Source organism: Numenius arquata, chromosome 5 (assembly GCF_964106895.1).
Source record: "Numenius arquata chromosome 5, bNumArq3.hap1.1, whole genome shotgun sequence".
NCBI classification, from domain to species: Eukaryota; Metazoa; Chordata; class Aves; order Charadriiformes; family Scolopacidae; genus Numenius; species Numenius arquata.
The window spans coordinates 7,693,599-7,716,323 of record NC_133580.1 but is presented as its reverse complement, the minus strand read 5'-3'; the positions used below and the strand labels follow the sequence as shown (position 1 = coordinate 7,716,323).

The window sequence follows — 22,725 nt, the reverse complement described above, 5'->3', positions numbered from 1 at the left end:
GTAAAATTAACTTTTCCTCAAAACTTTCCCTTTCTTTTTTACTGATGTTCTGGGGTTTCTTTGTACTCAGGACACTGTTCTAAAAACCTATTCTGGGTTGAACAGGATGGACCTTATGCAGTGTTGCAGGCTGCCCAATAGCTTGAATTTCTTTTAAATCTCATTTGCCACATTTTTTACTCACAACTGGCATTCGTTGGTGTTGCCTTCCTGCCAAAGGAGAGAATGGAAACCAGGTTCCTCTAACATATATGAACATACTAGCCTTCGTTGGGGAGCAAGGGCAGAAAGTGGAGGATGATAACTGGAGAGTCAAGGGAGCAAAAGCCTGGTCTTCCCTACCTCAGTGTATTGGCCCAGGAGATCTGCTCTCTGCAGAGCTGAACTCAAGTTCAGGCCCCACTGCTCAAGCTCCTCTCAGGGCTTCACACACAGACTTCTCTTCTAACCTGCAGGCAGTGTGCCTTTGTGTTTTACGTGCAACTTCCCAAGCAAGGGAAGTGAGATTAAGTCCAAGTCCTTTATAACTGGGTCTTTAGAAAGAATACCAGGGCATTAACAAACTTTTTTCCTTAAGCCAAGTTAACTCTCTGGTTAAGTAGCTTCAAAACATAAGGATCCCTTCTTTATGTTTGCACATTAGTTTCTTGCCTTTTTACACAATCTTTTCTCCCCTCACTGACTTCAAACATGTCAGTTGTCCATATTTTCTACATTTATAAGTAGTACTTCGTCACTTTGGTCTGGTCATGCTCTAATGCTTACCTTTTATGCAAACAGGAACAGCAACACAGTGGCAGACACCCCAAAATAAAAAGTCCTCCTGCCACAAACACAAGCACGCGAAACATCATTTGCATCCCTGTAGAGCCAGCAGAAATTTGCATTAGTTAGGAATCATTCTGAGATGTATGTTGAGGTTTAGCTAGAAGAGATGAGGCTCTAAGACAGACACGTATATATCTCAACCAGCAACACAATGGAAAAAAAGTAGGTGCTAGAAATGAACTCAGATGAGAAAGATCAAGTCTCAAATTTGACCTGAGTTTGAATAATCCAAGTGTTTGGTCGGTTTCAGAAGCAACTGGGGTTTGACTGGGCCCAGGGGTTGGGGGAAGAAAATAAATAAATATTTAAAAAAAATCCAAGTCCTGTAGGAGCTTCTTTAAAAATAGTGGCAAAATCCTGCAAATGAATGCAATTTATCTATTTGAGTTAGTAACTTTTGCAGCATTTTCCTAAAACCTCATTTTATTTGTAGTGAAATTCAAGACCATCTTACAGAAATGCAAGTGCCATGAGTCTAATATCTGCTAAGCGCTTCTCTTTTGCCAACAGATTGCTACAAGGCAAACAGCATGTGCTCCCAGGGCAGTAAGTGTCTGAATTTTTTTTGGACATATGTTGTACGTCCGGGACCATTCAAGTAGCTAATTAACCTATGAACAAATAATTCTGTAAAATAGTCAGCCCTTGATATTTATGTCTAAACAATAAAAGCTTAACTGGAATAAGGAATCAAGCAGTCAGAGCTGAATAAGCATATTTAAATTTTAACATTTGCTTGAGTGTGTGTCCTAAAAATGAGCAGAAGTGCTACAATTTTCACTGTGCAGCTTCTTTTTCTTCTCACTATAGTGATGTGTATTTTATGCATAATATAGCGACCGAAGTAGTAAATGAGTATTATTAAAACATTTTATTTCTGCAGTATGACCCATCCTGATGGCTTCAAACTGAATGGTACTTTGTTCTATCAAAAGTTATCTAGCTAGTAGTAATTACAGCTGCCCTACTACTGGAATGTGAAGCTGCTCAACTAGAAGAAAAATGTCAAAAGTTTGATCCTGACCTCTGCTTGCTCCTGAGCATGTACAAACAAGCAGAAAGTGAATTCATCTTAGTTTACAAGTATTCTGTTGGGGTTCCGTATCTGCATTAAGGCAGCTCTTCCTGAAAACTGGATATCATCTCTGAAACCAGTGGAGGTATGCTGAATTATATCAGGAAGTCCTAAACCATTAAGTTTCTCCAAGGATGGTGACTCTATCACCTTTTCTGATGAATTGTTCTAGAGTTGCACTACTTTCCTAATGAACTTGTTCCCCTAATGTCTGAGCTAAATTTCCCAAGCATCAATTAGTGGCAATTCCCACTTGTTATATCATCTGGTTCTACCAAGAAGAATTTGTGGCTCCCGCACCTGAGCAACTGCCCTTCTCAACTGGCTTCAGTAGCTATTAAATAGCCAATCAACCTCCTGAAGGAACATCTGGTTCCTTCACGTTTTCTTCATAGCAGTGACTCTGTGAAAATGCTATTTTGGATTAACCCCCTCTTTCCACAAATAAAGCCTTCACTCCATTCTTTATACTAACATATGTGACTGTTTATTTGTATCATATCACTTGTTCTTTGCTTGTGCTCGGGTTGACAAGATAGCCAGCCAACACCTTATCAATGTTTTCTGTATTAATATATACGCAGAAATAAATGCAAGGTTACACTTATTCTGAAGAGTGACCTGAAAAACTAAAGGAAGAAACAGAAATGAAAATCGTATTGTGTGACCAGAAGCAGCATGAGGCAGTAATCTACAGAAGTATACTTACTGTCCAAAAGTGGCAGATAACATTTCAGTTCATGGCTAGTTTCTGAAGGACAACATTTATTTGTCAAGCATTCAGTTATGTTAAGGAGCTCTCCTACATGACAAGGAATTAAGATTTGTTTGTCTAGGTGATCGCATCCTTTAAAAAAAAAAAAAAAGAAATATGTAAGATCTCTATTCCAGGAACAATGCTCAAGTAGAGAGAGTTATCATTTTGTTGTCTCTAGTGTGTTTTGATAAGGTAACTCCGCCAGAAAGCAGCATCATTGACTTCATGTATGTTTTTTCTCCTAAAACTAATCAATCTTTATATTGAAATTAACAGAAAAGCTAAAATCAGGTCATCCAAAATCTTAAGTAATTTATTTTGTTTCAGTGAGAAACATTTACGAAAGTGAATCTAAACACCCTTGTGCCACTTTTTTGCACTTAGATTTGTAAAGTAAGTGGGAAAGACAAACTAAATTTTCTGACTGGACTGTTTCTAATTAAAGAAAGAAAACACAAATTCAAGACTTTTTTTTTAAGGGCTCAGCATAGAATATATTGCAACTAACCATCTCTCTGTTTGGCACTAATTGCATGTTTCTGTAAACAGCTGGAAGTCAGCTGATAGGGACAAAACCCCAAGACATCTAATCCAGTCACTGAACAAAATATTTAAGCAATTTTTAAAATTTGCTATTTAGTAACAGACATTGATAATCATGAGGTCCTCTGTGGAAAGGGCTTAAACATTTAAGATAGTAAAAAATAGTACATGTCTATATATTTAATTCCTGTAAAACTTGATATCACATCCCTTACCTGACACTTTCACAGCAGCTGCAAAGCATCATTTGGTTCCAACAGCACTGCCAAGACTGGCTGCATTGTCAGTCTCATATTTATCATAGACACTACTGGTGGCCAAATTCAGTTCATTAAACATGGTATCAAGCACTTCATAAGACCTCTTTACTTAGGGCAGGTGTCAGTGATAGCAGTGAGGGTACACTGATACTAAGGTAATACAGAAACATACTAAGTGAAAAGTATTTTTGCTTCTCCTTTCTCTTTGGGAGCCAATTATGGAACCAGGCTGACAATTTTTGTACATGCTGAGCCCTTTCTGTGTTTATAGATATTATCTTATTGATACTAGCAAATTAACATTGCAATTCCCTTCTCACTGACTTTATGAAATAATATAGTTCTTGTCATTTAACTTCAGCAGTCCAATATGCGAGTAGTTCAGCATAAGCTACTGGCCCTGGAGCCTTCCTTAGCCAGCAGAAGTGGGAGAGACATTACTGTGGGGTAAAATCCTTCTCTTAGGATGTGCCAAATTGCTCTTTTCTTCCTATGCATACATGGGAAAACTAGAAAACTAGTTCAGATCAGATACAACAATGCTAGGCAAGGTGGATCCTATGGCAAACCATCCAGCATTTCTAGCTCAATCACATCACTGACAATGAAGGGGTTTGTCAATATCATATTGAAAAGATCTAGTGAGTTTTACAGTATCAGACTAAGGGTTTTAAATATACTAAAAGCTGACAGGTAGGGGTAGAAGGGAAGAGTAAGGCAGGAGAGGAAAGGGAAGAGAAACAATGCTGCAGTGATGAAGTGACACTTACTCACTGGCTTGAAGAAGATTAAGAGAGATTCATATACATCTTTCAGTTTTACGCTAAAGTTGCTGGATGCCACTTCACTTTTTTTTAAAACATGCTCAGTTGGTGATGCAAAACCTGAAAGCTCATAATGATTAGCTCATTACCATCAAAATATCCATAATTAATTAAATGCAATGACATTTTCATACTGATTATCTTTCATTATGAAGGCATTTATAGTCATTATGAATTGTGACTACTGATGGCTAGCAAGGTTAAGCATAGATGTCTGTTGTATTCAATTATACTACTTCAAATTGCTCCATGAACCACAATGAGTAAAGAACTAAAGCTGTGAAATTTAAATTAAAGAATCCATTCAGGTGGAAATTGTCAAGATTAAAAGCCCTACTGTTCACCTATAAGGTGCAGGCTACATGAAAACTCTGTGTTATATCCATAGATGTATTTCTCTTACGTATCCCAGCAGAACTTTTGGGTTTGTTTCAGATAAAGATGAGACCGCAACTGAAACACAGAAGTGTGGTGAAAGGCAGCTTTATCAGACAGAAGCAAAAATGCTTCTATCCCAACATCTTGTTTCAGACAGCAACCTGCAGCAGTTGTGCAGAAAAGAGCAAAACATTCCTAAATATAGAGATAATGGAGTATTTTCCCCAAACTCTAGTGATTTGTGGCTCTGAGACTTGTTGATCACCTTTCATTTACACTACTCCAAAAAACGTGGCATCAGTAAACCTTGTTGCCTCACGACATCTATTTTTCATTAAGCCAAAAGTGCAAATCACAGTGGGACTCCACATTGAGGAAAACACCCCAAACCCAGTATTCCTATTTGCTTGCCTTTTTTCTCTCTCCATGTGAGAAACTTACACATTCACAGCTTTAATAGCTTCCAGCGATGGAGTTTGTTGAAAGCCATTTCACAGTTTTATAGCTCCTTGTGAACAGAAGTGAGATCATGGCCTAACTGAAACCTAAGGTATTGAACAACTTCAGTCTTTTGGATGATTCCTCAGCGAGTAGCATCAGGAGCCCCACGTGTATAAATTCTCTATTTGTCCTGGGGCACAACTTGCCTCTTTCATGCCATACAACATTCCTTTGGGAAAAAGAAGCATCGGACTAGGGAGAATGGAACATATATCAAAATAGAGAATCTGAAAGTAACGTATAGCAGAACTGTGATCAACAAAGTTCACACTAACAGTTGTGTTGCCCCTCCCCACCAATAATTGAGACAGAAGAATAGAAAATTTTGAAGAAGTTGTAAAGGTTTCACAGGAAGTTCATGAGGTGAGATATATGACAATCAGTTTGGTAAGAATTATTTGAGAACATAACCATGTTTAAAGAGACATGCCATACATGTAGGTTTAATGGTCACTGCTGATCAATACATGCTGCATCACGTACTTATGAATCACGTTTATATCTACATTAGAGCTCACACACATACACACCCTGGAAAAGTGTTCTGGTTGGGGTGGTTGTTTTTTTTTTTTTCCTTTTCCTTTTTAAAACCAGAACTACTTCCTCATGTAGATAGTGCAGAAACATTTTACAGTGACACTTGCAGCAACTGACGGCCTTTCACCAAGATCTGAAAAGGCAGTCTCTGAAGTCTGGTTTCTCAATGCACAAAGGATCAAATGAAAGCTTAATGTGTGGGCTGATCCTTTACACACATCAGATGACCGAATTTAACTTCTGGTGTGAGTGCAAGTTATCAGCCAAAAATCTTTGCTCACTATTTTAAGGCACCTGCTGTACTAAGCAAACACATAAAATCTCAACAGATTATAGAAATCCTTTAACTGTATGCTGAAAAATAAAGACAATGTAGGGAAAAAATAGAAGAATCTATGAACAAAGGTAAAATAAAAGCAAGATAGACTGCCAGGGATGAAACAACCAGCATTTGTTTCTCATACAATGAGGGAAACAGGAACTTTAGTTGTGGGGAAAAACCGCATATTTGGCTGCATTTAAGCATCAAGACTGATCAATCGTATCTGGAGTAATTAACTGTCTGCGATATTTTTCAGTATTTTTCAGTCATTACCAAGACACCAGAATTATGAACTTAACTTCTGGCTAGTGAAAATACTTGTTTCTTCTATGGCAATACTCTTCTCCTTCCAATACTCACTTGAACTGATGCAATAAAGCAAGATCAGTACCCCACAGCTCCACGCTAGATGGGTGCCCCTTAGCAGCATTACTGCAATAAAACCAACAGTAACAACAGGTATGTCGTTATGCATTAAAAAAAATTATTGATCTTTACTTCGTATTTATGGATTAGAACAAACATGACAGCAGACTGTTGCACAGAGCAGGACGGCCTTTTTTTGCAGTAAGGAGGTGGCCAAACCCAGTAAATTTTTTTTTCCATTAAGTGATTTTGAAGAAACTACTCATTTAAAGAGAGCATAAAGTGAGGCATTCTGTTAACAGATACCAGCCAAAAAACTCTCTCCGACATGTCCCAGAGCTGAACAACCGTCACCTTAAAAAAAAAAAAAAATCACTTTTAGCTAAAAATTTTAATCTGGGTTTAATGAACAGAATCACGACCGAAGCACTAAAAATTGTTGGAAACCTACAACTGAATTCGTTTACCTTGTTGAATTCTTCAGTCTTTTCAAAATCAGAGTGTATGAGATGCTTTGGATAAAAACATTTTAAAAGGTAGTTTGAAATTGTATTATGGATAAAAATAGTTTTCGAAATCCCCAAGTCACTTGTAGTAATCAAACGGCAGGTTTAAGCTGGGTTTTTTTACCTCCAACCAACCCCTGAGGATTGCTTTGCCAGATGTTATATTGCACTTTGCCTGCTGCTCCTGTGTTACCCTAAAAAAAGGTCTTTTTCAATTATTACCACATATATTTAGTTATTAAAACAGCCCCAAACTAGAGGTTATTTTATTAGTATTGGTAAGGGAGGAGAACCCCATTTTCTGAAGTGCTATACAGGGAAAAGAAAGATTGCATTTTACACAGGTATTGGCCTTTAAAGGGCCTGTTCTCTCTAGACTTCTCCTGCTAACTGAGGAAAGCTTTCCTGCCATTGGAATGAACCTGTTCTGTAGAATAAACATACAAACACATTCTCTCCCACAGAGAAACTTTGCTTTGGTAGTTAAATGTGAAAATATTTCTTAAGAGAACAGGAATCGTGTTTTCCAGGATACCTATTAAAATCTAATGTCATCCAGGACAAACTGGGAAGAGGAAAACACTTCCTAGGAAAAGGAAAACAAGGGAGATGGGGAAAACTGGAATTGTGCCTATTACATACTACTTTTCCTGTCTTCTCTGCAACTGTTGGAAGACCACAGCTATCCAGAGCACAGCAGCTACAGACTTGTTAGCACAACATGGAATCAAAGCTCACCACAATGGGCTCCCGTTACTACGGTGAAGCTCAGAAAGAAGAGTACAGACGTGAGAAACGCATCAGAGTGGCTAGACAAAGGCTGCACGTGCAGTTTGAAAAAAATCAGTCCCCGTCTCCCCAACTGTTGCAAAGTCTCTTAGTCGTCTCATTCACTAAGTTAAAATCAAGTTTATTCTTGATTTTCCCACTTCATTGTGCAACACAGGCAGGTAATAGATACTTTGGGACATCAAAATACACTCCTCTCAAAACAGACTAAGTTTGATGAGAGTGCTTAAGTTAGAGCTTCCCAATAATCCACTAAATGTGAATTAATTAGGTAACACTATCATCCCACAGGTCCACCAAATATCTGCACACTTGAAATAAAAACACAGCCTGATATACATCTTCCTTAGACATCTCCATTCCTTTTATTAAGAAAAGGCCCTTTGAGTAGACTAAGTACAGTGCTTAAAAAAAAAAATAATAGAAACTTAAAGTAAACACAGATGACCCAAAATCAGCGCTTCTCCAAACAGCCAAGCTGCCCAAAGCAGTTTGAAAAAAGGTACGCTACAACATCCATTTGAACACATAAGAAATCTTGAATCAAGTTATATATACACATGCAAATGTTGTGGGCTTTTTTTCCCCATTTTGGTTAATCGAGTAACAAGTTTAAAGGGTGACTCAACCTAATTTGTATGCAGCATTAGCTTGATGATCTAAGCAACAACATACAACAGACTCAATTTCATTATTCTATATAAAGTAGACAGCCATTCTCAATAGTATCAAAGAAGAGATACTTACAAATGTCTAATACAGACAAAACATTCTTCATTTTCTGAAGCATATGATTTTTACACGCAATTAAGATTTTCCATGTTGATTACTCTCATGTAACGCTGCATATAGCGTGAGGCATTTCTGATGCACAAATATGGGACTTTTGAGACTGATGAGAATCTGAGAAAATTGCCCCCACATTTTATGTTGACCACTTAATTTTCTTTTATTAAATCTAGGACTGTTGATTCTCGTTGCTGTATTCTACACCTAAGGCTCAACCTTAGTCCACTAGTGAAGAAAGCATGTCCAACATCCCAAACCACCCCAAATAATTCTTTGTTGTACTATTTCCACAACAGTTGAGTTCCTAGTCATTTATACAGACTACATCCACAGGTTTGTTTTTTTTTTTTTCTTTAACTGCTTCTATTGCAAATCAGTTTCTTATATTCAGTGCAAAATGGTAAGGAAAAGTCTTGCCCTATTGAATCCTCAGCAGAAACAAAATAGTAATCTACAATTGTTGCTCTTTTTTATTATCCACTTCTATACAGTACTCAAAGCACACAAAAATTACTACTTTGAAGCCTATTGTAAAGAAATTTTTAAACATAAGAAGTAATAGTGGCAACAAATTCAAATAATTGCTACTAAGCCATGAATATATCTTCAACGTGAATTGCTCAAGATGAGTGATCTTCATAACCATAAAAGCAAGAGTGACAGATGCGGGATACATCTAAAAATCATTAGGAGAAAAAAGATTCATCCTGATGCAGCCAAAAGATCCACAGGCTGCTGTGAAAGACTCATACTGCTGAAGAGTAAAGAGCTGTTGTAGTCAATCTAACTCTTTCAATGGCAAAACCAGCATAAAAATGCCATAGCTACACTGCACTTACACCTAGTGAAACTCTTAACAAGGAGAACCTTGCAGATCAAAATGGAATCTATTCCAAACACTTAAAGAACTAACCTCGCTTTTCATAACATATATAGAGCTGTCTTATGCTGTTAAGGTATTAAAATTCTTCTAGTCATCCTGATTTTCATGGATGTGAATACAGCTAGAAAAGACTCTTTGACCAGTGCATTTAGGATGAAAACTTAAGTACTGTTAAGTTCAAGTGGAAAGCAAACAAGCTTATTACCCGCTACTGCAGAAATTACATCAAGTTATGCCTCGTCACTTTTTATAAAATTCCTTAAAGTCGGCACCAGAACCAGCATCAACATCTTTCCCCACCCCTCAATACAGATATTCCACTACAAGTCTTACTGTTTCTAGAAACAGACAAAATCTTTAACAATACAGAGGCTAAAAAAATTTGAGACCCACCTTTCCTCTTGCAGATTAATATAGAATGCTGCTTACCAGAACCATACAGCAGGGTTCCTGAAGTGACTGAGGAATACTCACTGGAAGCTAATTAATCTATTCTCTTTTAATATTCAATACTGACGGGTTTTGTAGAGAAACATACTGCAGTTCAGGAAAATAAGTTATATCTCATGTTGCTCCTACAAAGAACACAGAGTCTACACTCAGTATCATACTCGCAGTATCTAATTTCGTTTCTGGCTTGCTGAAAGCAAGCACGGTACACAACATTTGATATTAGAGACACAAAATGCTGAAAAAGGTCATCTATAACTATGTACTTTAAATAATTTCTGTATTCAAGAAACTACACCTATTTGCTTCTTGAGCTCATGAGTGTTCAAAGAGATTTTTGCCTGTTTCAAAAAAGCTGTATAAAAATATTTTTTTCCTCGATAAGGTTTTATACCAGCTCTGAAAAGTTTAAATTCCCACCATTATTAACAAAACTGCATTTAGTAAAGAAAGGAAACAAAAACTTTCTCTTTTCATCAGCATTTGCTAATTCATAGGCTCTGAGCTTAAACCTACTGAATTTAGACTTTGGCATCATTCACAAATACCTCTCACTCTTTTTAAAGAACTTTATTTTAAAAATAATTTTAATTCATTAGACCATACTTTATAAGTTACCAGTAGGACGGACCTGAACTCAAGCATCAGACATTTGTTGCACTTTTAAGTTTTGTAACAACATGAATTTTCAAAATAAAATTATACATTTAGATTTACAGTTCAATTTGTTGAAATTTAATAACATTTAGAAACACTGGAATTTGAATTGAAAGGGATACATGTTAAGCACACAAATACTGTAAAAGGTCATAACCCCAAAATGCACTTGAAAATGGAATGAAGCTAATTAGTCAGACTGCAGTTTAGTAATTTCACATTTAACCTAGTTAGCACCTTAGTGAACTCAACCGCTTGGATGTGAGAAATATAGTGCACGTAGTGTGACAACCCAACAGGTACTGTACCATTCCATAATTAGATTGCGTTTTCTTGAGCATTATGTGCCATATGTTTCAAAATTGGTAATATTTTGGAAGTCTTCTAGAATGTGTAAATAAGCAATGGCTACAGTTAAAGTCTAAACAAAGAAATATTTTCTCTCTACTTTAAACTGAGATTTTTTTTAAAGCAATCATTTATAAGGATTGCATCAACATCAGTTAGCAGAGGAAGATCAAACTTTATTGAAACTGCTTGCATACAAAATATATTGCACTATAACCAAACAAATGTCAACATAAAATCCAATCTGTTGTAGCTAATATGTACAGAGAATATTGCCCAAGAGCAGTTACATTACAAGGTCAGTCTACCTTGGTTAATTATCTACAGTATTTTAAACCAAACAGCTTACAGATGATGTGTGCAAGGTACCAATTTCTGTTTTCAAATACTATACATTCCCAAAATAAATAACTAGAAATCAACATTAATGTTTGGCAATACTTTTTAAGACATTTTTATATTTGTTAAATCATGTGCAGTTCGTTGCCATTTTTAGTATGCTCACCTGTATGCAAGGAAAAAAAAGAATGAAAAAAAGCAAAGAAACAAAACTCACAAGATACATCAGAGGCAAGGTCAAGTTTGTACAATTCTGTACATAAACAGTGGCTCTCATTCTGGAATAATCTAAATAAAAATGGATTAAGATGAAGATCGTTATACAGTTTTGCCCAGCAAGTTTAATGTGGGATCAGAAATAAAAGAAAGCACAGCTCCTCCCACTATTTCCCACCCTTCCGTAGTGTACGACTGTACTTTGGATCAAATTTTGTGACACCTTCAGGTTGGCTGGTAACTTAGACCTTTTACCTCAAAATATGATGAATTTTTATTCTATCTCCAATATCTGACTGCTATATCTGTACTTTCCAGGGCATTCATTACATGTGGTGATTTTCTTCCTAGCTCTCCCGAGATAGTCCTCGAATTAAAATAAGCATTTCAAAAAAATTTGGGGAGGATGAGAAACATCAGCGCTTTAAACTGGTCATCTGGCCAAACAGCAGGCACACTTTACTAGCTTGTGAACACGTTACACTTGTTCCCTCAGTAACAATGAGTTTTTAGTTTTCCACAATGGAAAGGTTTTTTAATTATTTTTTTTTTTAAAAAAAAGCTTCTGTACTGCCTACAAAGAAAAAAATTACACCCCTTTTTCAATAACACTATTTGCCAAATCTTCAGTGCAAAATAAATTTCCTATTCTTATAACTGCCTAACTCAATGTTTATGTAAGGAAAAAATTATGGAAAGCATGCACTTTTCTATAAAGTACTAATGTCTGACAAGGATTGCTACATATATTTTACATTTAGTGTTACCAACTCATCTTCCCTGATTTCTGCATCCAAATATAATATTCCTACCTGCCAAGATATAAAAAAGGCACAGATCATACAACTTTTTTTGCTAATGAAAATGACAATTGTTACATCACACATATTTCAGAGTCCACTAAAATATTGAAAAAGGTGGACCAGAATGTGAACTGACACAGGACATAAAACGACATAGCATTTCATGGAGAACTTGTAAGTTAGATTGAAAACAGAAGCCAATTTGATTACTGCAAACACTATTTATTCTGAAAATTGAAATTGAGCAGTGGATTTGACCCGATGTGTTAAAATGGTACAACTGAACAGAAAGTTTACCAATGCACAGCTCAGTATTTTTAAAACAAACAAAAAAGAATCTTTCATTGTTTGAACTGCAATATGTACTTGAAAGCGATTTTCAGAAATTCAGATATTTTTATGCAAATATTTGAATAACTTCTTATTCTGAAAACAACTGCATACTGTTGATGTTAAAAAAGGCTAACAGAGAACATATGTTCATTTCATGCCCTGCGCCATCTTGCCTACTATTTGTCTTTGGCCTAACAAGTTTCTCTAACATGGAATAGGAATTACTGAAACAGTATAGGAAATATGACTTCAGAATTATGCAGTTTAGGGTACTCCATTCACCAGTGGCTGTTGACCATCTGCGCTGTCCGCTTTCTCTTTCTTCTGATTACGTTCTTTACCCGTGCGCAGCCGACTACCTTCATTGGAGGTATTCTGTAATGTTTTAGTGTGGACACTCCTTTCATTATTGCAGTCAATTCTGATCTGGAACAAGTCAGAGTTATATAAAGCATTCTCTTCCTCTCATCCACCCCTTACGCATTTGCTACCTTAGCAGCCTGGGAGGAGCACTATTAAATAGTCAGAAGACACTAGTACCACACTCATGGCTTTGTAACATCTATCCAGCTGAAATGGAGAGTGTGTGAATTCTTTGCTGTTCAAAAATGCCACATACTAGTGACCTAAACAAATCCCCCAAAACAAAAAGCCTCCTGTCTACCTAACCCTGGAAGCTAAAAATTTATTCCAGTGTGCTTGTGCAAGACGAATTTGAAGAACTAATAGCAGGTGGAACTATGAAACATCATTTTATTTTTGATAATTCAACTCACTTATTGTACACTAATGTTTAAAAAAAAAAAACCATCATGGAAAAGCTGCCGTGAAATGATACTAACAATGAAAAAAAAGGAAAATCTACCAGCCACTTCTTCAATCTAAAAAAAAGTGTAATTTAATCCACCAAAAAGACTTCCGTGGCCTAATTAAGCGGTCATAAAAAAATTTCAAAAAAGCATTTTGAAAGCAAAATTTTTATGCTTGTAAAGGGGTAAGCTCTCATTCCTTGAAATATTACAAAATTTTTACAACTTGATCAGTCAGGTTTCAACAATATGCAAGTATTTATTTTCATACAGAATATAGTCTCATCCAAATCTCAGAGCAACAGAAGAAAAAAGTGATAACTTGCTTATAAGTGCCTTAGTATCTTTTTCAGGATCACAATTCTCCACTGTCTACTTCAAACTCTGTAAGTTAATTACTGATTAAATATAAAAGTTGTGTGGCCATAAAAAAAAAAAACTTTTGGCATGTGAATTATTTGCATTTCAGATGTGTATTCAGGTACTACACTTTCAAGTTCAGCACTCCCACTTGGAAAACTAAGCATTTGGTCACTTGTTCCATTTTTTTACCCCCCCTCCTTTCTTAAACGAGCTTTCTAAAACCAAACCAAAAGTCATCTCAATCTCCCATCGGAATCATGACTCCTGGTAACACCACACAGAAGACAGCAGCTTGCAGCTGCTCACTATTTCTTCCTCCCAACACAATCCATCCTACACGGTAAGAGATGGTAGAAGGTTTGCACATTATCATTTGAAGCAAGAACAGTTTCCATGTAGGGAAACTTCATATATATACATAAAATATCAGCCTGAATAATTTTACATAGCAAAACATATCTGAAAAAATTCCAGAAGTGTCTTTATAAAAGGCTACAAAATATTTAAGGTTATAAAAAAATATTTCAATATACGACTTGAACATTTTCTTGATGTGCATTTTAAACTTACTTTCTAGACTGCATAGCCTTCAATTGCAAATGTTTCATTTAGTAGTGAAGGTAGTTTCTGAAGTTTAATCTTTGTTATTCTGAAGATTCTGGCTACAACACACTTTCTTTATATAAAGCGTTAAGGATTCTCCTCCCTCAGGTATATAGGCGACAAACAATACACAACGCAGCAAGAAAGAAAAGCTAAAAACAAAAAGCTAGTAAGAATAAAGACTGAAATCAAGCTGGTTAGTAAATCCTTGGGATTCATGATCAGAGTTCTAACCAAAGGGAGAGCTAAGCTAACATTAGGAAGTTGCATCTTTACACAGCTTGATAAATTGAGATTCCTGCATACATGTTACGAAATGACACAGAATTCTTGTAGGTCTGATTAGGGAATTAGGGAATAAGGAACCACAAGGCTACTGTGTCACTTGCAGCTTTGAAGATTCTAATGTCAGTATATGTCACTTATGCAATTTTAAACAGTGCAGAGTTCCAATAAGAAAAAAATTACCTCAAGAGATCCGTCTGCTGTTCTCCCTTTTGCATCTCTTGAGTTACGCTGACGGTTATCTGTTCGTGACTGTTCATCATTTCCTGTAAGAAGAATTAATCATCTAAGTAGTTTGAAAAGCACATATAATCTTCTTAAAATTTAGGCAAGCATAATAAGAAATGACTTCAAAGTTTTCACGCAGAAAACCATTAAACAAATATTCCTAACAACATGTAACAACAGTTCTTAAGCTATGGGCCAAGAATCACCAAAGAAAATGTTCTCAGGTATTAATCCAAGTAGACAAAACCACAGTGTTTAAAACCACCACAGTACAAAAGAGACTGTCTACTGACTAAAGAAAAAGCACCTCTCACAAAATGATTAACCATAGGAGAGAAGTACACAGCCAACTTCAGGACGGTTTAACATGTTCACATTTTTTCTAATGGCTTGAGCTAAATTCCACATTTCCTTTTTTCAAAAAAAAAAAAATCTTATTAAATTAAGCAATACCCATACTTTGAAAAAAATTTTCAATAAATGAGTAGAGCTGTAAACAAAAATATTTAAACAAATATATTTTATAATGTGATATTTCATTATATGTATTTAACTTATTTAAGTTCTCCCATCTCACTTTTGCCTTACTTGCCATTGACCACAAATTACAACCTTATATAATCCTGTTTCATGAAAATCAAATACAGGAACGTGGGAATATAGATATTGAATGAGTAAGACGATAAAAGATTTTTCTATACCATTTACAAACTAGAGCTTGATTGCTTGACCTCCACGTGTGATGGCACAGCCCACAAACTTGAGTCAAGATGCATATCAGGAAAGCAAATTATTTAGAATGCTATCCTAGTTTCTTTAGATAGGAAAGAGAAGCTTTATATAACGTATGAAGGGACACTGGGATGGAATGCCTCCTCAGCATTTCTGATTTGATACACTGGAGTTCAGAACTGCTCATCACAAGGACCTCAACAAGCTGAAGGAATGGACTGACAGAAAACTCATTAACTTCTAAGATGAATCCCAAGTCCCACAGCTTCACCAAGATAACCCCATGCAATAGCACACACTGTAGACTGACTGGATGCAGCAGCTCCACACAAAAGAAACTGTCCTGATGGACAACAACTTGAATAAGACACAAGTGTGCTCTTGCAACAATAACAACTGACTGAACAATGGGTTGTGTTAGGAGGAGTGTGGCCAGCAGGTCAAAAGAAGGTATTATTCCCCTCTGCTCAACAATCAACACGTGAAATAAAATATTCAATTTAAGATACCGACAAAGCAGAGAGAACTGAGAAGAGGGCCACCAGGATGGCTAGGAGGCTAGAGCAGATGACAGAACAAGAGGTTGACAGAAGTGAGCTTGCTTAAGGATTCCAACACTGACCTCTTCTTCAAAATTAAGTCTATATTTACCTTTGAATCCTCCGCGACCCCTGCCTCCTTGCCCTCTTGCACCACCTCCACGTCTTCGCCCATCTCCTCTACGAAGGTAGTTGTCTCGCTCCTCTTCTGCTGGGGCTGCCGACCAATCGCTAAGTTCATCTCTGTGATCAGATTCTGTTTCAGAAGCATTTGATGCTTCAGAATTAGTTCCTATCAAGAGGATAAAAAAATCCAAACATGCCAGTGTAGCTTAGCATGACAATACTATAGCAGAATGAAAAAAGTATATATTTAAAAATTTTCCTTTTTTTAAAAAAAAGTTCTGCGATTTTTTGCCTCCCAACCTCTGTAACATAATACAGAAATGCGTATAATATATTACTTATTGAAAAAGACACACATGAATAAAAGTTAGAAGTGTGTTCAAGGTTAAATAAGTGTGCCACACATACACAGTTACCCGGTGCTATCAGTCATCAATATATTGTTGACTCTACTACACAAATATACTAAGTCTAGTAAAACGTAAGGAGTTTATAGATTAGACCTTCTTTCGTATTTTAAAACTGAAAATTCTGAATATAACCTGTCCTGTCTCCCCTCACCACTGCAACTACTCTATGAAAAGGAAAAATTTCATCCTGAAACAGCCTGTAACACACACTGCAACAGCAGGATCAAAGTCAGAATGCTAGAAATGAAACAAATTCAAAATAACTGGCCAATACAATTTTTCCAGTTAAAAGATTGCCATCATTGATGAAAGCTGGTTCTTTTCCCTAATTTCCCCCTGCCTGTAATCCTGTAGTTACCAGCCAGGTGAGCTCATCTTCTAAAAATAGTTAAAACAGCTTCAGCACAAAACACATTATTTTTGTATCATGTAGAATGTAAGCTAAGACTGTCTTTACAGGCTCATATTATAGTTCTTTCAGTCAGGACAAACACCAGCTGACCTAAATTATGGATAATGAAGTAACAGATTGCTCTGAAGCACCACAATCCTGAAAACTATTCATTAATGAATTACACAAGGTTTTAAAGACGAATACTGTGTTTTGGTGATTATGCTCTTGTAGTAAAAACGTAAAAGTTCAATTTAATATGAGGAAAATATTCTTTCTGCAAATTAAGTTACACAACATTTTCACTTACAAATATTTAGATTAAGATAGCCTCTTACAGGCTCAAATAAAAACTGAGGCCTCGTTATTATTAGGAATTTTTAAAAATACAGATAAAATAACAATCCCTGCCCTAAAGAGTTCATAATGTAGAAGGCATAAGCATGCTGTAAGAGACAGGAACTGCATGGAAATAAATTTAGATTACATATAATCCCTGCATTTTACTTCAGAAAATCTTCTACAGCATAGAGTCCTAATCTCTGAATATTAATCCTCAATATTAACTGGCATTTCTGTTGTAACAGCTCTGTTTCCCAGTCCAGTCTTTTTCAAGACAGCAAAAGACCAATAGGCCACTCTTAAAACTGTAAGTGTAGTTTTAGTTACCTACCTGAAGCATAGCCTGGACCACGTCTGCTATGCCCTCTGTTTCTGTAAGGTCGACTACCGCGTCCAAGACCTGGACCATCATCAGTCATGTACCCTTTTTCTTTATCAGTACGATTTGGTGGTGGCCTAGAAGTAGCTCCAATCTGTCGAAGCTGCTCATCAATTTGCAATCTTTCCAAACGCAGCTGGTCTACTTCCTACACAAATACAAGCACAGCAAGTCATATGTAACCACTATTTAATCATCTGAATCTATAGACATGCAATTCTCAGAAACAGATACTTAAGTATTGCCACTAATAATCTATTTAATATTCAAATAGTAACTCAACTTTGAGAATAATTTGTTTACCAAAAAACCACTTTCAAATGTTTAAGTCTGTCTGTTACCAATGCAATTCTCCCTGTGGCCCAGCTGGCAAGTTTAGGTTCATTTAAAGAAGATACATCAAGACAAAGCACTCAGATCAATTGTTTTCAGGAGACAGAATTAACTATACCTTGGTATTAAATTTATGAGATCTTTACCCTTAAGGAAGTTAAACATTTTTCAACAGAGGAACTAACATTCCTTTATTTTTGAACACAGTAATATCATCCATTTATAGCTTTCCAGCAATGGTAATTTAAAAGTTTTAGATCCAACAGATGATTCTTACACTGTTGCATGTAGCAAATACCAAAATTAACAAACAATTATGATGTAATAATGTTGTTTCATAAAAAGGGCTAAAGGTTACACTGCTGTTAAATTCTACTTAATTATAATGAATAACACCAGGGAAGTGCAGAAGCCTAAAAGCGCAGAGACCAAAGTGCTTTATCTCAGACACAGAAAGACAGCCAGCACACACAATTCTTACCACACGTAACTGCTAAAAGAGATAAACACAATTTTCTGCAGGGTCATATATTCAGAGAATACTTTTGTAAGTTTGAGATGTTGTCTAGCTAACCAAAAAGTGGAAGTCACTTTTTTTTTTTTCCATTAAATTTTGTCAGGGAGAAAGTTATTTATGAAAGTTTCAGTGGGATATTGGAAGGGACCCCTGGAGGTCACCTTGTCCATCCAGGACTTTGAGAAGATCCCTTGGCACTCAGGGATGCATCCCATCAGGTCTTGCTGACTTGCGCATCTCCCTTTTTTCCCAGATGTTTCCTAACACAATCTTCCTTTACGAAGGGTAAGTCATCGCTCCAGGTTCTCCCATTGTTTTCAAGGGCCTTGTAATTCTTAGGACAAGTCTTATAAAATTAATAAAATAAAATAAGAAGCAAAGATGACATTGAGTACCCCAGCCTCTTCCTTTGGTTCCCTCCCTACTCTGTTCAGCAGCAGGCCTGCATTTTCTGCAGTATTCCTTCTGCTGCCAATATACCTGTAGAAACCCTTTTGTTGCCCTTCACATCCCTTGCCACATTCAACTCCAGATGGGCTTTGGCTTTCTCAAACTCATCCCTGCATGCTCAGTTTGTGTCTTTATATTCTGAAATAGCGAGCATGCAAGAAAGGAGCTTGATTTTTCAGCACTAGTTTTCATGCGGTCCCTTCTCTGCCTCTACTACCTGATAGCTGCTGTAGCTCTGCTCCAAACCACTGATAAATCCAAATGCTCCACAAACAGGATTAAAAGGTACGGTTATTGAGTAGCTAAGTAGAAGAAACAAAAGTTGTTTCTTCTTCTAACTTCTATGATACTTGTACTGAGAAATTTCTTTCAGCTACATAAAGAAATCTCAGCATTCTAGAGGATTCAATGATAGCTACTGCACAAACTGGACATGTATCCAATTATGAATGGTCTTGAGGTTTCAAAAGAGATGCAAGAATATATTTAATTAAATGAACTCAAAGCAGTCCCTACTGTTAACATCTGGCCCTGCCAAAGACTGAGCACCTGGCCATAACAGCTATAAGCAAAAATGTACGAAAGACAACAAGCACTGCAGACTACTGGAGAAGTTATGGAGCCAAGAGAAAACACAACATATAAAGCTGAATTGCCTACAAAACATCCTGAAGTATGAAATGTCAATTAACTACAGAAAAAGAAGTTCAGGGTTTTACAATGAAATGCCCACTGTAAACAAGATCTCTGCATAGAGCCCTGCTTGACTTGCGTTACACGAGGGACTGATTATTCCTTGTATATTAAGTTGTCAGTATTTTTTTGAGATAGATTTTCTTTGTATTTTGCATTCTGAAAAAAACATGTTTTTCACCCCCTCCTTCAGATTAATAGTTCTTTGAATAAAACATTTTCTCTTTACAAGAAGCCCATTTTGACTGAAAACCTGTTATAACAGCAATTTTTCAACAGCCTTTTGGGGCCCAAGCAGACTTTGATCATCATCTTATTGTTACAGTCTTGAGTATTGCTAGAAAAATTCCATTGGTAAAGCAGCGTCACTTTCCTCACCTTTAAATAATTAAGATGATAATCCAGAAGAACAGTTGCATTAGTGATGCTATCCTTGGTTCCCACAAACACAAATGGTACCATTCCCTGAAACACAGTAACAGTAGTCCTACAGTTATTGAATAGGCATCAAATACTGAAGAGAACCAAACATACTACTCAAAACTTGAAAGCAATTCTTACAACATGGATAAGCATAAATCTAAAAATGAGTGAGATAGTCTATTTGAATTTTGATGTTGATTAGATCATGTAGTCCAATTCACAGAATCATAGAATGGTTAGAGTTGGAAGGGACCTTAAAGATCATAGAGTTCCAACCCCCCTGCCATGGGCAGGGACACCTCCACTAGACCAGGTTGCTCAAAGCCCCATCCAGCCTGGCCTTAAACACTTCCAGGGATGGGGCATCCACAACTTCCCTGGGCAACCTGTTCCAGTGCTTCACCACCCTCACACGCAAAGAGCTTTTTTTAATAAAGAAAAATTAGATCGTATGCATCAGAATGCCAACGTTTATTTTTCTGAACACGTTAACAAAAAAAGTCAATTCAAAACACTTCAGATTTCCTCCCTTCAAAATTAATACCACCTTTGCTGATCACACCTGCTCTCTCATACCAGGTTCTTTTAGGCTACACATCAGTAAAAAAACCTTTGATATTTTAAAAAAGTAAATCAAGTTAACACCGTGTCATAAAACAAAACTTGATTGTTCTTGAGGATAGTTCAATTTGTAAAAGGCAAACAAAAATATCCCAGAAATAAGAGTTAGTATTTCAGGTAATGATTGCTAACTTAGATTTCTTTTACCTTTCAAGGATTTTATTTAAGCAATGCAACAAATACCTGAAAAATGTAAAGCTGGGAATTCTAATGCCTGAAATTACGACACCTGGAGATAAAATATCTAAAGACTAACTTAAGCAGCCAAAGCAGGCCAAGAAATCTACCTAAAAAGGACCGTAAGTGCTGAAAACAACTAGACAGATATAAAGACAATTTCCACACCAGAACTCCTGACACTAAAATAGGTCTATGCAGCATTTCGGAAGTGTGATTGCAGCCCACACAGACCCAAGGAGCTTTAAACTACTTGACTCTGGTACCAGCTGCAGCCTCACCATGGCAGTACGAGCTTCACTGTGGACTGCACAAGTCAACCTGTAAGTCTCAAGCTGCTGAAACCTATACCACTGCAGACCCAGAGCTTGGCTACACCTGTGGAATTTAAATTTTGGTTTGGTATTTCATCATGACCTCTGATTTTCACTTTAGGGATACCCTTTACAGGGCTGCATTCCAAAGTAGGTTTTTTTGCAAAAGCGATTTGAGTCACAAATGTCTTAAAAAATAATACACACAGAGTATACTGAGGTTCCCTAGGAGTCCTAGGAGTGGCAAGTCTACAGTTTGTCTCTTTTTTGGGGTTTGTTTGGTTTGGGTTTTGTTGTGGTGGTGTTTTTTTTTGGTTTTTTTTTCAAATTTTACATGCAAGCAACTTTGGTTAGATCTTACACATCTGCATTAAATAACAAGGAAAAAAATAATGACACAATCCTCTGACCCTAAGAAACCTTAACACTAACTTTCATGAGCATTAGCAAACCTTTAGCCACAGGCATCGTTGGCTGAAATGTTTTATTATCTGGGATATTTTAAGTTTCATAAATATTTAATGCACCCTGATAAAGAGTAATGAAATTTCTACTAAACTGGCATTAACTAGCACATAGTATCAATTATTAAAAGATCATAAAACAACTGACTTAAAAAAGGCATTTAAGGAAATGGCTTGTTGCTTTCAGCAGTGGATTCTAGGTATAGCAATGCCAACTATTAAGAATATGAGCTGGTAACAATGTCAAGCAATTTTAGCCATGTCAAGCCATTTAGCATCAAAGTGCTTAGTTGCTGAACCTTATTTCTGTCTTCAAAGCAAGAGTACCAATCTTCAACTTAGTTTCAGTGCTGAATACTGAGCAGACCTTATGTGCGTAAGAAATTTACAGATCAAAATAATATATACTACTACAGCAAACAGTACCTATCTCGCTTTAAGAAGATGAAAGCCCTGAAGATCCTGTTATAAAATCGTGGGAGCTATGAAATTGCACCTAAAATTGATGGGCAGCAGTCTAACATCTTAGTCATAAGGAAAAGAAGCCAATGCTGTATTAAAATTTAAAATTGAAACTACTGTACTTTACAAAGAGAAGGGCTGTAATAGCAAAGTTCACACCTGGGAAGATTAACGTACATTTATTTCAAAAATAAAATACAAATAAACTCACAAGAAATCTTACATGCCAAGATTTGATCTCAGATTTCTCTGTTGCTCCTGGTATGACACTACTAATATGTGAAGCAGTGTAAGCAATGCCAGTGTTAGCAATGTCATAACAGGTAAAACAGAAGTGTGAGTGCAGAGCTGGGCTGGTAAAAAAAGCTTTCAAGTTAATCTTTAGAAGCCCATTTTGAAGAACATCAACAAATAAGCTTTTTCAAGCCAGAAGAAAAAAAAGAAAGCCTGACATACTAACTGCAGCCCTGACTACCTGCTCTTTTACTCTTCTATTATTCCAGATGCTAACACATTAAAAATGTTTAAAGCTTTAGCCTGCAGTGATAACAGCACCCTCT

The 22,725-nt window shown here is 36.5% G+C and overlaps 1 protein-coding gene across 6 annotated transcripts in view; it reads right to left on the bottom strand.

Annotated features, from left to right (window-relative positions):
* Positions 1-9,859: 9,859 nt before the first annotated feature.
* The window catches only part of FMR1 (fragile X messenger ribonucleoprotein 1), a 34,567-nt gene continuing 21,701 nt past the window's right edge, over positions 9,860-22,725 (bottom strand). The window contains exons 11-17 of one of the 6 annotated variants that reach the window (XM_074147212.1): positions 20,083-20,169; positions 17,664-17,859; positions 16,176-16,355; positions 14,748-14,830; positions 12,787-12,879; positions 11,370-11,440; positions 9,860-9,933 (exon numbers count right to left, since the gene is read on the bottom strand). In XM_074147212.1, the coding sequence (XP_074003313.1) occupies positions 11,426-11,440; positions 12,787-12,879; positions 14,748-14,830; positions 16,176-16,355; positions 17,664-17,859; positions 20,083-20,169 (654 nt within the window). In that variant the 3' untranslated portion in view covers positions 9,860-9,933; positions 11,370-11,425. Of the gene's footprint in view, positions 9,934-11,369; positions 11,441-11,921; positions 12,931-14,747; positions 14,831-16,175; positions 16,356-17,663; positions 17,860-20,082; positions 20,170-22,725 lie in introns of those variants that run through there. The other 5 variants (XM_074147208.1, XM_074147210.1, XM_074147213.1 and 2 more) reach the window with 5 other exon arrangements.